At 43.5% G+C, this 19275-nt stretch overlaps 11 protein-coding genes across 11 annotated transcripts; 5 read left to right on the forward strand and 6 right to left on the reverse strand.

Annotated features, from left to right (window-relative positions):
* Positions 1–971: 971 nt before the first annotated feature.
* Positions 972–2696, forward strand: TRUGW13939_09255 (uncharacterized protein; the record flags this gene model as incomplete). Its single annotated transcript, XM_035492380.1, has 3 exons — positions 972–1352; positions 1483–1674; positions 1737–2696. The coding sequence occupies 3 exons, from the start codon at positions 972–974 to the stop codon at positions 2694–2696; spliced, it is 1533 nt and encodes a 510-aa protein (XP_035348273.1).
* Positions 2697–3641: 945 nt separating this feature from the next.
* On the reverse strand, positions 3642–4225 carry TRUGW13939_09256 (uncharacterized protein; the record flags this gene model as incomplete). The annotated part of the gene is made up of 3 exons (XM_035492381.1): positions 3642–3726; positions 3787–3959; positions 4034–4225. 3 exons carry the CDS (start codon positions 4223–4225, stop codon positions 3642–3644), a joined length of 450 nt encoding a protein of 149 aa, XP_035348274.1.
* An 83-nt stretch (positions 4226–4308) lies between these two features.
* Positions 4309–4725, forward strand: TRUGW13939_09257 (uncharacterized protein; the record flags this gene model as incomplete). The annotated part of the gene is made up of 1 exon (XM_035492382.1): positions 4309–4725. A coding segment is annotated over one exon (417 nt), but the record flags the coding sequence as incomplete, so codon positions are not given.
* A 111-nt stretch (positions 4726–4836) lies between these two features.
* Positions 4837–5304, reverse strand: TRUGW13939_09258 (uncharacterized protein; the record flags this gene model as incomplete). Its single annotated transcript, XM_035492383.1, has 3 exons — positions 4837–5005; positions 5060–5220; positions 5281–5304. The coding sequence occupies 3 exons, from the start codon at positions 5302–5304 to the stop codon at positions 4837–4839; spliced, it is 354 nt and encodes a 117-aa protein (XP_035348276.1).
* Positions 5305–5968: 664 nt separating this feature from the next.
* On the forward strand, positions 5969–7369 carry TRUGW13939_09259 (uncharacterized protein; the record flags this gene model as incomplete). Its single annotated transcript, XM_035492384.1, has 8 exons — positions 5969–6083; positions 6150–6170; positions 6223–6263; positions 6315–6466; positions 6527–6629; positions 6698–6810; positions 6862–7175; positions 7230–7369. 8 exons carry the CDS (start codon positions 5969–5971, stop codon positions 7367–7369), a joined length of 999 nt encoding a protein of 332 aa, XP_035348277.1.
* Positions 7370–7480: 111 nt separating this feature from the next.
* TRUGW13939_09260 (uncharacterized protein) lies at positions 7481–8109 on the reverse strand (the record flags this gene model as incomplete). The annotated part of the gene is made up of 2 exons (XM_035492385.1): positions 7481–7864; positions 7912–8109. 2 exons carry the CDS (start codon positions 8107–8109, stop codon positions 7481–7483), a joined length of 582 nt encoding a protein of 193 aa, XP_035348278.1.
* A 3018-nt stretch (positions 8110–11127) lies between these two features.
* Positions 11128–12471, forward strand: TRUGW13939_09261 (uncharacterized protein; the record flags this gene model as incomplete). The annotated part of the gene is made up of 1 exon (XM_035492386.1): positions 11128–12471. One exon carries the CDS (start codon positions 11128–11130, stop codon positions 12469–12471), a length of 1344 nt encoding a protein of 447 aa, XP_035348279.1.
* A 724-nt stretch (positions 12472–13195) lies between these two features.
* Positions 13196–14316, reverse strand: TRUGW13939_09262 (uncharacterized protein; the record flags this gene model as incomplete). Its single annotated transcript, XM_035492387.1, has 3 exons — positions 13196–13306; positions 13362–13822; positions 13887–14316. The coding sequence occupies 3 exons, from the start codon at positions 14314–14316 to the stop codon at positions 13196–13198; spliced, it is 1002 nt and encodes a 333-aa protein (XP_035348280.1).
* A 525-nt stretch (positions 14317–14841) lies between these two features.
* TRUGW13939_09263 (uncharacterized protein) lies at positions 14842–16112 on the reverse strand (the record flags this gene model as incomplete). The annotated part of the gene is made up of 5 exons (XM_035492388.1): positions 14842–15293; positions 15367–15498; positions 15549–15716; positions 15768–15883; positions 15937–16112. The coding sequence occupies 5 exons, from the start codon at positions 16110–16112 to the stop codon at positions 14842–14844; spliced, it is 1044 nt and encodes a 347-aa protein (XP_035348281.1).
* An 871-nt stretch (positions 16113–16983) lies between these two features.
* TRUGW13939_09264 (uncharacterized protein) lies at positions 16984–17328 on the reverse strand (the record flags this gene model as incomplete). The annotated part of the gene is made up of 2 exons (XM_035492389.1): positions 16984–17137; positions 17192–17328. The coding sequence occupies 2 exons, from the start codon at positions 17326–17328 to the stop codon at positions 16984–16986; spliced, it is 291 nt and encodes a 96-aa protein (XP_035348282.1).
* Positions 17329–18519: 1191 nt separating this feature from the next.
* TRUGW13939_09265 (uncharacterized protein) lies at positions 18520–19225 on the forward strand (the record flags this gene model as incomplete). The annotated part of the gene is made up of 2 exons (XM_035492390.1): positions 18520–18831; positions 18890–19225. 2 exons carry the CDS (start codon positions 18520–18522, stop codon positions 19223–19225), a joined length of 648 nt encoding a protein of 215 aa, XP_035348283.1.
* Between the last annotated feature and the right edge of the window lie 50 nt (positions 19226–19275).

A 19275-nucleotide genomic window follows, 5' to 3' on the forward strand; every position in this document is an offset into this window, starting at 1 on the left:
ATTAGTACATCCAATGCGACTATTGTGAAATATATCAATGTGAAGATCGGGTGAATTGTTTAGATTAATGATTCCTGGTGAATACATTAACTCCGGGTATTCAGTGTTACTACATAAGTATGGTCAAATTAGAAGTATAAAACAGCCAATTAAAGTCTTTCAGTAGAAACCATGTACTTACTAGCACTTACGCATAACAATATTGATACGGACCTCATCTTATCTCAATATGATTACATAGTATATATACGAGACATATCAGACGGTAGAAATATTGATCATTGATATTGACTTTTTGACCAATAAGTGGAACCGTATGACCCCCACACCGTGGTGCTGACTGTATAACTTTGGACTAGTGCAGAAAAGACGGATGATCGCGGTTCCGTGGATTGAGACTGCCAGGCTTCTAGGGATCACGTACAATTTACCATATATATCAGAGAGGATGAGATGTCCTAACTAAAATTAAACATCGCTAGGCTATTCATTAAGCTGAGGGTCTCTCATCCACAAATACCTTACAATCGATAGTTTGTTTCCCCACCGAAAGCCGAGACCGTCTATTGCAATAGGTGGCTGGAAGTGACCACAATGGCGGGCAATTCCCTGTCGGACGGGCCTGGGACATACAGAAACAGAGCTAAGTCCAAGACGGGCTGTTTGACGTGCAAGTAAGTCAGTCAACTGCGTCATTCCCTTGCTTGGCTGAATGGTTGGCGTTATGTCCGAAAGCCTCGGATGTGTTAAATGTTGACGACATGATTTTTTTTAGAAGTATGTTAGTATTCGTTGATTGGTTGCTATAACGAAATCTGAAATGAATTTCTAATCTGCGTTTATAAAACCCGTTAGAGCGGCGAATCAAATGTGACGAGACTCGACCAAATTGCACGCGATGTTCCTCTACAGGTCGCAAATGCGATGGCTATGGATCTTCGAGTCCCCCAGAGAATTACCGTCGTCGTTGTATGACAACATTCTCACCATCAGCATTTGGCTTCTCTGAGAATGACCGTGAAACACGGTGCTTCCAGTACTTCTACGAAAGAACAGCACCAGCCTTGGCAGGCTACTCCGGATCTATATTTTGGAGTCCATTTGTGTTACAAGCGAGCCAGCGCGAAAAATCAATCTGGCATGCCATGATTGCTGTGGGATCGCTGCACGAAAATTTTGAGAACGGACAGGGTCCTATTGGAGTCGATTTACTGCGTCATGGACAAGATGCGTTTACCATTCATGAATACTTGATAGCAATCAGGTCCCTTCTAAAACCATCAGGTATGACGAACAACAACCCCATATACAGTACTCCGGATTGTGGCAGTTTTGGAAACGTCACTTTAGATGTATGCTTGATATCTTGCATATTGTTTACATGTTTTGAAGTAGGTCCCTCTCATATTTCTGTAGCGTATTGAACTACTTTGTATACCCCCTCTAGAAAAATGCTTGGGATACTCCAGCTCATTAGTTTAGATTCTCTCTGGCCACTATGCCTCCGCCGTCAATCACGTTCGAAGTGGTATCAAAATCCTACGAGAGGTCTATTACGATGCCCGCTGTGGCACATTTCGACATCCTTACTTGCTTCCATCTACAGTGTCAAACTTGGAAATAGAAAGTATACGCAAAATTTTTGCTTACTTACACTCCCAAATGGCAACCTTAGTAAGTCTATATTCAGTCCATGCTCTCCATTTTGAAGATATGAAGTATTCACCAACAAGTAGACACGTGACGAGGGAAATTTCCCAGCACATGGCCCTCTCCAAATGCCTGAGGTCCCCTGCTTTCCATCAGAATTCCCGGAATCCTTTATCTCCATAGCGGAGGCAGGTAACAGCCTCGATACACTAAAGGGCAGCTACGTGATACACTGTCGCAACATCATGCATTCTGTATCGGTTGGAAAAACCTATGAAATGCCTAAATACTTATTCGAGCAAATGAGACTCTCATTTCCCCGATGGTGCGCCGCTTTCTCCCACTTCGAAGAATCCCTTGGCTATTCTAGAGAGTTATTAGGTTTCAAATTAATCAAGATTCATCGGCTGCATTTTATGATATATTACGAATACGCCAAGGCGAGCGAACTGGCTTTATATAAGAATGAAACTTCGTCTTTTTCCTGGGACGAATACAATGACATATTCGCTGAAATAGTCTCTTTGGCGGGCTTAGTGATTAAAACGACTTCTGCTACCCAGATGCCATTGTCTGGTTGTGCCTCTGGGTCCTTTGATTCTATGAAACAAGACAATGAAATACAGCCATCCTTCTGTCTTGATAATGGTGCATTACTGCCGCTCTATGAAGTCGCTACCCTGTGTCGCGATCCAATTATTCGCCGAAAAGCAGTAAGCATCCTGCGTTCGGCTCCCCGCCAAGAAGGAGTGTTCAACAGTCATCTCCTTGCAATGGCAGCTGAGAAAGCCATCGAAATTGAAGAAGCTGCTGCCTCCGGAAATTCTCTGGACTATGACTCTATTATCACTGGATCAAAAGTAGAACAGGAGCGAAACACGATTACGAAAAGCTCCGAAGTCCCTGATTCTGTCCGTCTTAATTATGCGTTTCCGAAAATTGACATGGTTAAAAAGAAGATTTCCTTGACGATTGGACCGTCCGCCAAGAAGGAGATAAATATTCCGTGGCCAGATCTAAATTTCTTGGTGGAGACTGCGAGATAGAATCACGGGGGAAATTTTCAACCATTAGCATTGACGTCGAGTTTGCCTTGAGTCTAGGCTTTGAGGCTAAATAGTCAGGCATAGGTCGTTAAATTTATATCCATTTGTCTTGTAAAAGAACAATAGTAGATGGTACCTTTTTATTCTAAAGACACTCAGGGTTTTCTATGCTGCCATTGGAGAAGTCGACCCTGCAGCCAGCCTTTCGGCTTCTGTAACCCCGTATGATAATGGGCCATCATCAATAATCGTCGATCGACGCACATCTCTCGCTGTTATTGCCTCAGTGTATGGGTTTGCTCTGTGCATGGATTGTCTATTATCCCACCAAACCATGTCTCCACCGAATATCCATTCCATACTAAACACATACTGAATGATACACATGAAAATTAGATCTTGGAACATGGGGAAATTAAAGAAACATCGTCCTACCTTTGGTTGCGTGCAATAGTCAATCAATTCCCAAATCAATTTTTGACTCTCTTCCAAGGAGTAACCCACAATTCTCTTTGCATGAGCAGCAAGATACATTGTCTTTCGGTCGTCGGGAGCAGTCTGTACCAGTTTATGATATGCGGGGGGCTTCGCTGCTAGCTCATGTGGTAGAGGATTTCCTTAGACGAGCGGCGAAGCCAGTTTTCTTGAGTGCCATAAGCTTGACGAGTCGGTTAGATGAAGTTTTTCGGTTGCGTTAAAACCAAAATATGTACTTACTCATGTTCTACAATTAGATTCTCGAGCAACTCTTTCTTCTCTTGCGGGAGATGGGAGTATGCTCGGCGCATATCAGCAAAATGAGTCCAAGATCCGCCCTTTACCGGATTTCCACGAGACAAAAGTATGGAATATTTGGAGCGGAATATTCGGAGCGTTGTTGATGATATGATGAGTCCTTTATGAGACGTCAATAACGCCACAGGAAGTGTTTGAGACTTGAAATATTCAAACCGTGTGCCACAGGGCGTTCCCTAGACTATGATGCCACCTACGGCTATCGCGTTTCACTAATGAGCCGTCCAATTCAATACTTTTGATCACAACTAATTAGCTGGGTACAAAAGAAAGAGAAAAGGAGATGTGAACACACTTTCCAACGTCGAACAACAATGGCTCACCCAGCCTGTCATTCTCACGTCCGTAAAAGAAGGGGTTGATTTCTAGCTTCTCACCCAATTGCTGAGAGAAGGCGATATGACGGCTATTATCTAGACCAGTTTGACGAAATATTAAGACCCCATACTTATCTTGCAATATAACTAACTGTACGATGGTAGATTAGAATATAATTTCCTCCTATGTTGTTAATCTAACCATAGGATTATTTGTGTTCTCACCTGCGCCACTATCTCCTTGGGGATCAGTTCGCTCCAATTTACCCCTGATACTTCAGCACCGAAGGTTGAATCGCAGCTTTGAAACACAGGCTTAAAAGTGAGTAGTCCATCTTGAATGGCATCGGGTCTACTGCTCTTATTCGTTGGACAGGTGTTTTCGTATGTCCGAATGTGGATGTGAGATAACGACATTTTGAGGCGTCGAAGAGAGTTCACGCAAGGCAAAATGTATTTCCTTCTTCCACACTCCATATATTCTACGTTTATGTATCATTATCCTGATTACTGCAGGTCCCTACCGATTTCTCGCCCGTCTAGAGACATCGGCCACTTTAAAGACTGTGTCCTTATTCCGTGCCTTGCTCCCATATCGACAAAAATTGATTCACGTACGATGGAGTGGTGAAGGGTTATGGATTCCACTGGGCGAGACAGATTTCGGGGTTCCTTTTGAAAACCATACAGCCCATCCGGCAGCGGGTCAAATACTGTTATACCCCGGTGGTATCTCGGAAACAGAATTCTTGTTTTGTTATGGAGGCGTCTCATTTGCAAGCAAGATGGGCCCATTGGCGGCGAACCATTTCTTGACCATAACAGAGGGACAGGAAAATCTGCGGTCGCTTGGGGAGTTAGTTTTATGGAAAGGGGCTCAGGATGTTGTATTCGAAATTGCAGATGATGAAACGTGAGTTTTGGCTGGAAGAAAAAGATTTGTAAAGGATTAACATTTTTCAAATCAGGATCCGTCAATTTAGAAGAATCAACTCAGGGAAACTTTAGGCGATTATCATACCCTTAGGTTAACTGCCTCTGATGAAGGTAAGCAGCGTTGTTTCCGCGCACGGCACTGATTTGTTTTTAATATTTAAGTCGGGTGTTAATCCACCAACACTCAACAAGTTTGGACGGACCTGTAAACATGCACGAGCAACACGACGAGCCTTATTCGAAGGCTGCTCCTCATCATAGCTAGACTTGGTTAGTTGATTGAAATAAAGATGAGGCTCAATTGAGTAAACACACAATTCTTGTGAGCCCCATTTTTCTGCCATGATTGACTTGGAGATAACATTGAAATTCATTGAGTTCTCAACATCAATTGATATCAATTGATACTTCAACACACGAGGTGCGTATAGGACATATGCAACATTAGACCGATAACCCAACGGACTCTGATTTACCTGTTAAAGCTACTATTAGCGAGAAATAATACAAATTATCCGGAAAACAAGATTACTTACATTAACTCCACCAAGGGCAATCATCTGACTTCACGGGTTTGTCAGAATCCTAACATTAGTCACTTCATATTTGCTCTATCGTACATATCACACGGCTATGTTTAGAATGTTAGCTCAATTGAATAAATATATCATGACCACTTCAATATTGAATGGGTATTACCTTTAGTTGCCGTTTTAGACCATGATCTTGAAGTAAGATCTCATAGTTTTCCACGACACTACCTACGAAGACAGGTGTGTCATCGCCTCGGAGCGCAATGCTGTCCTTCTGGTGTGAGAACAGGCCATAGCATTTTTACCTCTTCCGGAATCATAATCGGTCGAAGCTGTTTTTCCACCACGACGGGTCCGTAGTGGAAGGACTCCTCAAGAGGGGGTTATTAGGATCGTATTTAATGCCGTAAACCCCATGCTTGAACGCGAATAATCGCAGCAGTTTAATACCATACCAAATGCGGGTCTGCCTCGAAACCTTATCATGATAACAGACCTTTGGTGTTTGATAAGTAAGACGGTCCATCGGTACATCGGCAACTTGCCGCTGTTCTTATCAAGTGCCCTAGAAATGAACGGATCAAGGTCGATGCGCCCGACACCAGCGATTATTAACAGTCTATCTACTATTTATCATATATATGAAGGAAACACAGCGGATGAATTATTTTTCACAAAATAATTTTTGAAAATGGCATATTCTGGTACCAAACGACGTCTGAGACCAGGCGTCTACGCACCACTACCGACTTTCTTCGATGAGCATCAAGAACTCGATTATGATAGCTACAAAAAGCATCTCCTTAGTGAGTCATCGCCATTACTGTTTTTCATTTCGTACAATTACAATGTTTTCTAACAATTTTTCATAGATCTAGCATGCAAGGGCATGGGTGAGTTCTTCATATCGGCAGCGTATTGAAACGAGCTTACATGTTGCCCAAGTCCCTGTAGGCGCTGGTTCACTTGGAGAGGCCGTGCACTTGGTAAATATTCCATATATCCATAGTTCCAGAGACAGAAAATCTAATTTTTAGAAGAGCTTTGATGAACTGACGGCTTTGATCAGATTCATTAGGTCCACATTGGACGAAGCGAAACTCGAAGCAACACCAATTGTAGCCGGTGTTGGAGGTTTAAGTACAAGAGAAACAATTAAACTTGCACAAGCAGCGGCGGACGCCGGAGCGTACGTTTTCTTTAGTCTATTTTCTTTACTCTATCACGTTTCATGCTTATGATATTGTAGAGATGCGGGGATGGTCATCTTGCCTGCATATTACGCTGCAAGCCTAAACACTGATCTAGAACAAGTTGTCCAATATTATATCGATATATGTGAAGGATCACCGGTAGGTTCAGAGATTTTTACTTGTACTGAATGCTGCAGCTATTGAATGTTATTAACAGCCAATTCAAGATACCACTCTTATTGTACAACTTTCCAGCAAACGCTGGCGGCCAAGATATGCCTTCTGCGGTAATTACTGAGGCCATGAACCGAGCACCGAATTTATGTGGTGTCAAATTAACGTAGTAGTTAAGAACTCCTCAAAAATACCCAACTGACTAGTGTGACAATAGATGCGGCGGTAGCATCGGGAAATTGGTCCGTCTCACGTCTGAGATTCAAGATAATCCTGTCATAAACAGTAGTCGATCATTTCCATTCTTATTACTCGATGGACTAATTGCAGATTTGACACCATGGATGCAATGTGGTGGTCATAGAACAGTTAGCGGCATTCCAAACTTCGCACCAGTAGCCTCTATGAGGTTATGGGATTTACTCAATAAACCATCTTTGACCATGAAAGAGACAAAAGAAGCCACAAGGTTACAAGCAATTTTATCCAGGGTAGATGTTGCTGCAGTTCCTGGTGGCATTCGTGCAATGAGTAAGCCATTTTCCTTTTGTCCCTTTACATAGATCATCTACTAACCTGCCCGAGAATATGCTTTGAATAAAATTCACGGATATGGTGCCGCGCCGAGAAAACCACTACTTCCACTAAAGGAGTCAGAAGGCGAAGCATTTATGATATCCCTTGGAGAACTACTGAAACTTGAAGCGGAATTTACAAAGAAATAGATGTCTAGGAATAAAAACCGAAATTTGACATTTATAAGCCCGAAATGAAGTCACACATATCCACATATTTAATAGTAAAAAATATGAGATTAGGTCAGGAAACCAAAATCTTCACACTTGAGGTATCTTTTCCTCTGTATGATCACTTGCTTTCCTCGAAGAAGACATGGTGGGCGAAATTCTAGCCCAGATATTTGGTGACTTAATTCTTATCACCGCCTGCTTCCATAGCTTGACCATGTAGCCTGGTACAGCCCAACTCAGAAATGTCAATATTGTAAGCGGGATCGTTACTGCCCAATATACCCAAAATTTGCTAGACATGTTCCAGTCAGGACCGTTACTGCCGGGACTGTAGTCGAAAAAGTTGCTACCAAAGATCCCAGAAATGAATGTCCCTGGTAGGTATAACACGCCGATCAGCGTCATAGCCTGCATTGTCGCGTTATCACGACGGGTGCTTTCGGCAATGGCAATAGACAGTTGATGATTGTACTGTTGAGCATAAGTACTATATTTCTAATTTTTATTATCGCACTTACAAGATCAATCTCGTTGTCCAGTCTTTCACTTAAAGTCGAGGCCCGTACTTTTATAGCTCTTATTTCCTTGTTGGCAATATATAGCCTCTCTTGAATCCGAGAATGCAGTTTTTGGCGATCTGCTGCTAACTCGGGAGCAACAGCAGTAGTAGCTTCTACCCTCTCGCATTCTCGAAGATAGTTGACGTGGTGATGCATTATGCTTTCCAACGTGTCACCTGCTACCAGAAATGCCTCGTTGATATGTATTAGGTGGCGTGCAACTTCCTTCAGGTACGTAATATCGGGTTTATACAACGACGCCGCGGTTTTTTGGTTGCCAAGAACCCAACTATAATCCCGGTTCTATGCTTTGTTAGTTGTAGGTCGAATATTAAACGCGGGATAAAAGACCTTTTCTCGGTTTCTGATGACGTGTCTCATCTCCCAAACTGCATTGTCATACACATCTCTTAGTTCTTCAACCAATGTCGTATGCCAAATAAAGGGATCATCAATATGTTTTAATTCTTTCGCGCCTCGGGAGAGATTCTCGGTTATGTTTTTAGCCACCGAGGACGGACAGTCAACAAACAAGACGAACTGTCTGTTCTTAGACTGCCGTACCAGTACTGAGATCTGGGACCAATGATAATCGATTGTAAGATAATTATCTCCTTGATATGTATGTTTCACTTTAAAAGTACTCCACGTATCTAACACAGCGTATCAGGATATAGTCCCAAAACAAGCAAGAGCGATGAATGAGTCGAATACACACCGTAACTGGCATCCTCGGAATTCGTGAAATCATCATCGTGATGATATAAGCCAAACATGCCGTTCAAGTCCTCGTCAATGACAGACCGGAAGCGAGGAGGAAGAAATGCGTTATCTTGATACCCATTAAACGCATCCTTCTGAGCAAAACTAGTTGACATAAATAAGGTTAGATCAAACAGGCCCGAAAGAAAAAAAATAAGAAGATAACGGAGTGAAAACAAACATGACGATTCTTCGAGATTTTTTTCGGCCCTGTATATATGGATAGATTAATATATTGGAAATTTTCGTGGGAGTCGGTGAAGTAACATACATATTCTCTTATCGCCTGGTTTAAACTGCCTGAGCGCGACGGATACTGTTTGCGGTCTGCAAGACAGTGAGAAATACCCCAATAGAGGAAAGAACATTGGAAAGTGGCAAACCGTTCTCTTCAAGATATTTAACATCAATATCGCTATTGGGAGGATGCAGAAATACTTGGCTGGCCCCTGCTCCGCCAGGCACTGTTTGGGCGCGTATCATATGTGCCATTTGTGCCTCCGTCTATCATGTACTTGGAATATACAAAGTAGACATTTGTGTTTTGTCACAAAATTAAAATCAAGAGCAAAATAAAGGGAACAGCTATAGATAAATTCGCCGTCAGGCAGACTCAGCCTTGAGCCTCACGAAAACCGTGTAACGATTTGTGGCCAGGATTGGCGCCAACGCATCGTGACAGAGCACAGCCCGTCGCGAGGCGAACTTTTAGCACCAGTCGCGTCCTGATTGCACCTAGTTTTACCGAATATGGTGATAGTGGCATCGCATGTAAACAATACCGATTTGCTTTTTTTGCTTACTCTGTACATGTCATGCGAGGTTAGAAGTGCTCCGGATGTCGGGTGTTTCGAAGGCATTTCTTAACCTACTCTTTTTCCAAATCTCGCCATACTGTAGAATTAAAATTTTTATAAAGTTTTGCGCCATCCGTGCTTCTGATTACCGGAAATGGTGCGTGTGTAACCCGGAAGACGTATATCCCGCGTTACCGCGTACGTCGGGTGATCTAGATGCCATCCCGGCGCACGGGATTAGGCTGCTTTTTGATGGCCGGACGATTTCACAAATATATTACTAGTTTCTAATGAATGCTTTAAATTTCTTTTTTTTTTTTTTTTAAATGCACTGGTTCGAGCTGTAACTTGATAATTTGAAATTACGTTGATGATACTTGGAGGGCTAAGTGTAGCGCTGAGTGTACGTGGGTTATGGTCTGGTGTAGATTAAATATTTCCCGAAGAAGCTGGGTAATTTAAAGACACTAGTCTACATTAATATGCATACTATCTAGTCTATTAATTAATTCTTTATTTACGATTCTAGACAACGTATTCGTATAAATGACAATGAAAATCGCCACTTCAACCCAAATAGGTGAAGTAGCAACGCACCGTAGTTAACGGCTAGCTTAGCCAGATTTGTGATGGCTATAAGAACATATCCCCGGCATTCGTCTCTTTTCCCGTGACGTTTATTATCTATTATATACAATAATGTCTAGACTATCACGCAGTGGCGCTACTCATACCATGGCCACTGGCTGGCCCAACCGCACATCGGTATAACTTCGTCTAGGCACATTGGTGGCGTTTTCCCCTAGCTCAGTGTAGTAACGTGGGCAAAGGTGTGATAGGATAACAAAACTAGCTTATTTAAAACCTGTGCCATAGAGACGCTAATCCATACTTTAATCTATGGTTCATGACCAACGTTGAGCCAGCGGTGCATTGAGGACTGGGGCTACTTCGGGGAATTGCCATACTTTTAGTACTTCTGTCCTCCTGCCCAATATTCATGGCTAGTACCTGGAGTTTCTGGACAAAATAGTAAGAGACGCCGGTGATGAGCCTTTTTTCAGAGTGGAGCTTTAGAATACCCCAGAAATGTAGCACTCCAATCAACTGTTCACATAGCAGAAAATAATGCCTCATGGAGAAGGATGGGGATCCTCGAGGCCTTTGTCAAGGGGTTTCCCAGAATTTTTCATGCTCTTCTGCCAACTACAAGTCTAGTTGACTGTCATGGGAAAATTCTTCGACCTCCCACCAAGATGGTACCCATTCACATAGCCATCTTTCCAAATAAGTATCGGCCATGTGACCCTGGAAAGGTGAAATCCACTATTTTGTATTTTTTAATTCGAACTACCAAATAATGAAGACCAATTTGAGATACTTAAGCGCCAATAGGAGAATTACAAGGCGAGAAGAATAGAAGATGTTTCGAAACCGGGGGAATGGGCTATAAAGCAAACGGTACCTGCAGTCGGAACATTTTATTCTTCCATCTGTTCTTTCTTCGAGATCCTTGTCCAGCTCATTTAATGAGTCCATCGGTGAAGAAAACCTCTGCTACGATTTTACAGCGAGTCCTTCTCATACATTCATTTACGAATACCTGATATCAATCATGTGTCGCCTTTCCAAGTGGGCATGCGCTATTGCTGCCTTGATGGCAGAACAATCGTTTGCTGGTCCAACGAAAATCTATGCCGGAAGTGCCAAAGATGTTGTTTTGGGTGAACTAAACACTCTCAGCGGCTCTTTCATCTCCGGTGGCGCAACCAATTCTACTCCTACGGATTCTGGGGGGCAGCTTCCTTTGGCCATCGTGAATAATATGGCTGGAGCGGGCGAGGGTGATATAAGTGCCTATGTTACTGGTCGTGACAGCAACGACAATGTCGTTATGCTCGCATCCGATGGTTCATGGTTTTATCCGCCTGCTGCATCGTCCACCGAACCAACGCCCGTTGATGCAGATATTGCCATCCCTCTCAGCGCACAGGGAAGCACCACAAATGTGACCCTACCTGGATATGTTTCGTCAGGACGAGTATATCTTGCTTCTGGAAAACTTCAATTCTTCGTCGTGAATGACGGCTCTAGCGGCTCTGTTCTCGCTGAGCCCTCCCCTGTTAACCCAGCTGACCCCAACGCGGATGTCAATTGGGGATTTGTTGAGCTGACAAACACCGCTAAGGGGGGTATATACGCCAACATAAGCTACGTTGACTTTGTTGGTTTGATCTTGGGTATGTCACTGGTGACTACGAACGGATCCGTTCAGACTGCACTCGGCCTTCAGCCAGATGCTGTATCAAGCATCTGTTCGAGCCTCGATTCCCAAAGCTCACAGGACGGCTATCCTTGGAGTAGCCTTTGCATGTCGGATAACAGTTCAAACTATCTTCGTGTCCTATCTCCATATCAATATATCGAGAATGGCAACAAAGAGGCATTTTCCGACTATTTCACCAGCTATATCGACACAGTCTACTCGAACTTTGGCGGTGGCGGTGGCAATGGCTCGCTCACTGTCAATACCCAGGGCTCCTCTGACAGCGTCTCTTGCACAACAAGTGGAGACAGCCTGACCTGCGATGGTGATAACCGCGACTATCCGAAACCCTCTGCAGGGGATATTTTCAGCTGCAATACCGGAACATTTGCTCTGCAAAAAAGCGACAATCCCACTCATTATGCGGTGGTACCTCGTCTCTGTGCTGCTTTCAATCGTGCTACGTTTTTGCTCAGTGGCGGAAACGTCCAGCCTGGTCCACCGGCGACTTCTTACTATTCATCGCCACCAAGTAACTACTACAGTAAGTTTGTGCACGAACACGAGATTGACGGAAAAGGGTATGCATTCTCTTATGACGACGTCAATCCGGCTGGTGAAAATGAGTCTGGAGTGGTCTCATCAAGCAACCCCAAGACACTGACTATCACCGTTGGCGGACCCTCTACCTAAAGAAAGACTGATTGCTGATTCAAATATCCGAACTCACTTTGGTCTTTGTTTTCGTAGAAAATTTACATTATACATAGAAGAAGCCCACGTTGTACATAGATTCTTTCAACCAGGAATATTATACACCCTCGCGCTTGTTTCTTGGCTTTCAGCCAAACATTGAACAATGAGTTAAGATTTAAGGTTACGAATGAAATTGTTCGTTATATCCACGATACTTTTGATGGTAGACGAAACGTAAATGCAGTTTTGACCTACTGTGAGAACCCCTCTATTTGGACCTAACCACATAGCGCAATGACAGGATGAAAATCTTGGTTCACCTAAAGTATACTACTTGATATTATCCAATGAAAAAAATTTCCGACTGTGGAGTTGGACTTGGGTTTTATGGTAGTACCGTTGTAGGCATGTTTATTATTTCGGAGACCACACTACTTTTCAACGCTCGCAATATTACTGTCAGCTAATCTTCGGATGGGAATGGCTAAAATGGAGATTTTCCGACATTAGGGAAACCCTAGGAGCGAAAAAATGGGGTGGCGAATATTTAGCCACGACATGCCACTTGGAATTTCCATTATATTCAACGTTAGCCTTCTTAGCAAATAGCTAATGATCGTTTTTCGAGTTCTCCATTACCAGAACTCCCCGGGACCGTACTGCGAAAAGGATAGACAGTGGCCTAAAAAACCATTTCCTAGGCGGATAAGTACTCGGTACATCATCGTGCCAGATTCTCGGTGCGGTCCACATATTCTGCCAACTGCTTCTGACACATTTCTCTGTCGAAATTGGCTGGCCAGCCACTCATTACATGAATGCCGAAGACCGCCTTTGGATTTATGAATTAGAATTTAAAGTAAACTGAATATCAGGTGGACACTTACCGATGTTTGTTCCCTAAGCATACTGCTATCTTCCTGTTGGGCATGACTCTTGAACCACTGTAGGTCACCCTTCGAGCCCTGATATTCAGAAGAATCTTCTCCATCTGAAATGTTGTACTCAGTTTCACTTTCGTACTCGCTATCCCATTCGTATTCATTGTCATCACTCGAAGAGTAGTCTTCCTCTGAATCCGGGACATAGCTATCATCATCAGACTCCGCTGAATCTTCGTATAAGTTGGTATTCATATCACAATACCACAAAGCCGTGCCAGCTTTGCCTTTCTCATGATATACTGCCATCCAGTCCAGGATATCATATTTTCTCTCCCACATGTGAAAGAATTCTACCACGTCTATTGTTGTATGAGCCATCCACCGGTCCTCTAGTGGTAATTCTTGGTAGTCTGAGGGGCTTATCACAATATTTTGCCCCAGTTTCGAGTATTCGGTTATCGTGCCTGTAGCCCATAGTTTTATGAGTTTGTTTCCTTTTAGAAAGACGATTTTTCATGAAATACTAACCGATATGCGAATCTAACAGCAATGCCGTCCCATCATCACCACCTGCAAGGTCTGTAAGCCAAATACAGTGATCCGGTGTGGGCTGTATTTGGTCCATCTTTTCATCGTACACGTCTCCATCGCAGTAAGCGATTGTGACGGTACCTGGGCTAATCATCCATTTATGGTCTCCCGCCGTATGGTTATCAGCTTCATTATTGCCTTTGGGTTGCCTTAGGTATGGTAAATGGCGTAGTAAGTCGACGATCCTGTCGGTTTTTCCACGCTTGCGGAGCTCCGTCTCGTTGATTCCGGTCCAGCCGTTTTTGTTTTCAACGGTTGGTGGATAGACAAGGGCTTCAGGGTCAACATAGGGGAGCTTAGTTAAAAGCTTGTACAGGTTTGAAACTGAAGAAACGACTTTGTCGCGGTCATATGAGGATGAGCCCATGTTGACGCGGTAGGATTTGGAGCCGAGGGATGATGTTGACGTCACTTGAGACCGGGCGGTTTTCCAACAATGGGGACTTTTTTGGGAAGAAAACTGCAATTATCGCGATATCCCCACGTCGAAAGAGATTATATTGTGAAGAAAGATATCTCCTAACTCAGATAATTTGCCGTGTTACAAGTGAATGACGCGCTGAGGTGAAAAATATTTTAAGAATGACAGGTTCGTCCCCGCGTAGCGCGCTAGTCCAGATGAGGTAACGAGCTCTCAGCTTCATATTCGCACTTGTTATTGTAAAAATTGTTAAAAGGCTATGGTTGGGGAGCGCTTCATTATGTGAGTAAGTCTTTTGTTCTTCCAATCTGATATCGATCAATATTTTTTGGTTGGACGCTAGTTTTTTGTGAGTGAAAAGGCTCAATACTGAAGCTATAGATTGTATATTAATTAGAGTTACAACTTTGATAGTGTGTTCAAAAATAACGTTGAAAGCGCCCGAAAACAAAGCATTAAATGCATCATGATTTAATCAAACGAGATAACCGTCTTTCCGATTCCTCCTTTACCGTTGAATACGACGCCACAGGCCTCCCTAACGGCGTCAATGTCCTTATAATGAACCTTCGTGCCAACCACGGCTCTCAGCTTCCCCTGCTCAACTGATTCTTTGATTTCTTCCAGGTCCTTTCCGTTCGGGTCCATGAACAAGTACTGGTAGGTAACATCCCAGCGTGAAGCTCGCCATCTGTTAATTGCATCGACTAAATTGAGAATTTTTCGAAGGATGAATGGAACTGGCACTTCGCCAGAGGCCGCAAGCTTATCTCCGGATGGAATCAGCGAGATAGATATGACTAGACCTGTCTTTGGACGTAATAAACATAGATAAGGCATGGCCATGCCGACAGTGTCAAACATAAAGTCGACAGAGCCTAATGGGATAGTAGTTTTTGGGTCTTCTTTTGTGTAGTCGATAACTATTGGTTGTAGTTGTTAGATATATTTTTTTTGGGGGTATTCATATCGAATCAAGGAGGGATGGCGGCCTACTCTCATCGACGACTCCTTCACCAAGCAACTCTTTCACTTTTGGCACTTTGGATGTTGACACTGTGGTGATAACTTTGCCGGCTTTGAAGACGTTCTTCGCTAACTGACAGCAATATGCACCTGTCCCGCTCACTATTTTTCTATCAGCAGAATCTCTTATTTATATAGGAATATCTACTCACATCCCGCAGGAATAAAAACCGTCTTTCCGTTGAGATCTCCAGCGGACTGTAATGCCTGGAATGCCGTCACCGCAGCTAGAGGAATTGATGCCGCATCATCAAACGATAAATTGGTCGGCTTGAGTGCAAAAAAATTCTCTGGTGCCTTTGCGTACTCACTCCATGCACCTGTTATTGTTCAGTAAAGCCCGGTTATTCATCTAATAGGGAGTTGTATACCGCGGTGTGATCCGGGAAGTCGAGTATAGACTTCATCGCCGACCTTGAATCGCGACACTGCCGAGCCGACTTCGCTGACCGTGCCCGCGCAATCATAGCCAATCTTGTATGGGAACCTTTCCAAATTAGTTAGTAAATACTTTGATAATTTAAGTGAGTTAGGCCGTACTGCAGCGGGGTGACCATTTTCAGGACACCGACTGCCATTTTGACGTCGACCGGATTCACGCTCCCCGCGTGCACCTTGATAAGCACATCGCGATCGTCCTCGATGACGGGCTTGGCCAGCTCGCCCAGCTGGTAGCCGCTTGGCTCCGAGTATGTATTTATGTGAATTGACTGCATTGTGTCTCTTTGATACTGTGTGGGTGGTGTCGATTCAAATGCACTCGGTTGTTTAATATGATTGAAGTTGCGATGCCAAGCGATTATAATTCGGCGCATCATCTGACACCAAGGGATGAGGCCGTTGGCGGCTAATCAAAACTTTCAGCGTCCAATCATCATATCTTAATTAACATTCCGAAAAGATCCTTAGCTGTGGATAATAGGGGTAAGCACGTTGATAGGTCGATGGATGATGCATCTTCGCGCCCGCTTTGTCGTAGCCAGATTAGCGCGAATCCAGTAACCATGAACATACAGCTTCTCGTTTTGGTCGTACATCGCTTAATTATGGGTATACTCTTGTCTCATGTTTAGATCCTTGGAGGACATTATCGAAGCTAATGCACAATACTTAACCCCGAAATACCAACGTACATGCCTCGCTAAGGCATTACCGAAATTTTACGATTAATTGAACGAGCGACAACTTATTAGGGAAGCCAATATGTGCTTCAAAACACTTGCCTCGTGTGCTTCATTTCTCATACATCACATGTTCTCGCATATCCAGCGTCACTTTTCTATTTGTTACTGACATAGGTACCCATACTCTTTGGTCTACATCAATAGAGTTGACGGGCCATTTGGAGGTTTACCATTAAAAGAAGCAGCGGAAACTTGTGTAAAGGGACTGTTGTGAGAAATTCTTGGCTAATACAGCCAAAACCAAACTCGTTATAAATAGCTACAGTAGAAATAGTTTACCCCAAGAAATATCAATGTTTGCTGCCCGATTTCCAAATACTTTATCAGCGAGAGAGGCGTAGAAAGTTGATAGGCATGTGTCGCACTCCAACGTTCTATACTTTCATTTCGAAAAATATTTCACTCATCTGAGGATTTGTTCTCTCTTTCCTGAAAGCGTATGGCCGTCATAGTGACCTTGATCATCGTGGTAAATATGAACGGTTTGGCCCTTATTGTTTTGAAACTGCTCCTCGGTTGCCAGTAAAACTGTACTATGCGGCCCAGGATCCGTGTTTCTAAGTTGATAAGCGTCATAGAATCGCTAGATTAGAGGTATGGTCACTGCTTACTTGAGAGTCGCAATTGTGAAATGGGCGAGGTCAGGCTTCCGAGTAGCCTCTTCGATAAGAGTCAGGGTGAGATTTCGCAGGGCAGGATTGTGGATTCTTTGTGTAAATTTGACAAGGTTTCGAGGAATAGGGGACATTTTTCAATGTTGTCTTTTGAGGTATCAATGGTTGCGTGTGTACACGTATCAATTGATGATTGGAACAAATATGTATATGTAGCTTCACAGAAACCAACACTATCCTCCTGGAGGGAAAGGCCCAATTTATGTACCCCTATCCTCGCTAATATTTGGTAACATATAGTCACAAATGTGCTTTCACCCGGTATCTCATCGCTTCATTCGCTAATTTTCTTTTTTCGCCATATGCACCCTTTGCGTTAGGATTGAACCCATACGCGCCCATCCAATTATGTTTTCGGGGAGGCGCTGCCAATCGTTGCTCGGCCCAAAAAGTGGAGAATATTGATGGCGCGTATTATAAGCATGTGATTGGGCCGGTCTTCCCAGTCTATTGTGACTTGCTCCCGTGCCTCCTCTCCTCGATGCTCGATATTCCTTCAAAACTAAATTTTCCTCAAGCATGACATACGTTATGTTTAGGGTGTCCCATTCAATGGTTTTCAAATGTCCCGTTGTTTTTCAGGCTTGTGTCACGTGTCGTTTCGCGTCAACTTTTTCAATGTCTTCTGGAATAGGTCCGACCTTGTATTTCTCTCCCGTTGACGCTGAGCCCCTTCATCGCTATCGAAAAGGAGGGTATCATCCCGTTACCTTAGGGAGTATCTTAAGGGAAGGAAGGTACAAGGTACTGCATAAGTTGGGATGGGGGGGTTATTCAACAGTGTGGGCTGCGAGAGATCGAAGGTTGTATTGGCTACCCTACCTGGCCAAGGGAAACTGATAAATAATATTCAGCAATGGCACCTATGTTGCGGTCAAAATCTCTGTTTCAGAGAGTGAGAAGGATAGTGGAAACCGAGAAACCTATATTATGAAAACATTATCGTCGATTCGCCCTAGTCCTCAACACGTGATGTGCATTCTTGACGATTTTCAATTAGAGGGCCCAAATGGGACTCATAAATGCCTCGTCTTTGAACTCCTGGGACCTAGCGTCACAGACGTAATTGACGCACGCTTTACAGATGGTAGGCTCCCGGGAAAGCTTGCTAAGTCCATTGCGAAACAAGCTCTCATTGGACTTGACGCTTTACACCAACACAAAATTTGCCATGGCGGTGAGATTCAAACATTTTCGTGTTCCATCATACTTCACAATAGTGCTTATTAGGTTTAGATCTTCACACACGCAACTTGGCCTTTACCATGCCTTGCATAGACGATTTACCCGAGGACGAAGTTTCTGCGAAATTAGGGAAGCCAGAAATTGGCTATGTCCAAAGGAGCGATGGAAAAGCACTAGGCCCAGGTGTACCGGAATATATTGTTAGACCTGCTGTATATTGGCCAAAACCTTTCCCATCGCTCCCCAGTATCAAGATTGTCGATTTCGGGGAATCATTTTTTCAGAGCTCTCCTCCACAGACCCTTCACACTCCGCTACCAGTTCGGGCACCTGAAATAATATTTAGAGATCATCTAGATCATCGTGTGGATTTATGGAGCTTAGGCTGTATGGTAGGTGAAATAGCCGAGATCTCGAACCTATTAAGAACTTTTCTAACAGGTGCGATAGCTTTTTGAACTTTTCGTGGGTCAACCGCCATTTGACAGTTTTTTGATAACACCAAAAATTCTTGTTGGTCAAATGCAAGATATGGCAAGCGATACGATCCCCGAGAGATGGAGAGACTCGACGGATATTTTTGACGGTGAATTTACCGCAGAACCTTCGGGATCCACGTTACAAGAATGGCTGGAAGAAATGTATTTTGACGGCGAACGCAAAGAAGATCTGACTAAGGAAGACATTGTTAATTTAGGGCAAATTATTGGAAGGTTGCTTCGGTTTGAGCCTTCTTCTAGAGCCTCGGTCAAGGACATTTTGAATGATCCTTGGTTTGAGCAATAACTCATGATATTTATACAGCCTTAACCGTGACGGGGAATAGCTATTTACAG

The sequence above is a fragment of the Talaromyces rugulosus genome, chromosome V (genome assembly GCF_013368755.1).
Source record: "Talaromyces rugulosus chromosome V, complete sequence".
NCBI lineage: Eukaryota > Fungi > Ascomycota > Eurotiomycetes > Eurotiales > Trichocomaceae > Talaromyces > Talaromyces rugulosus.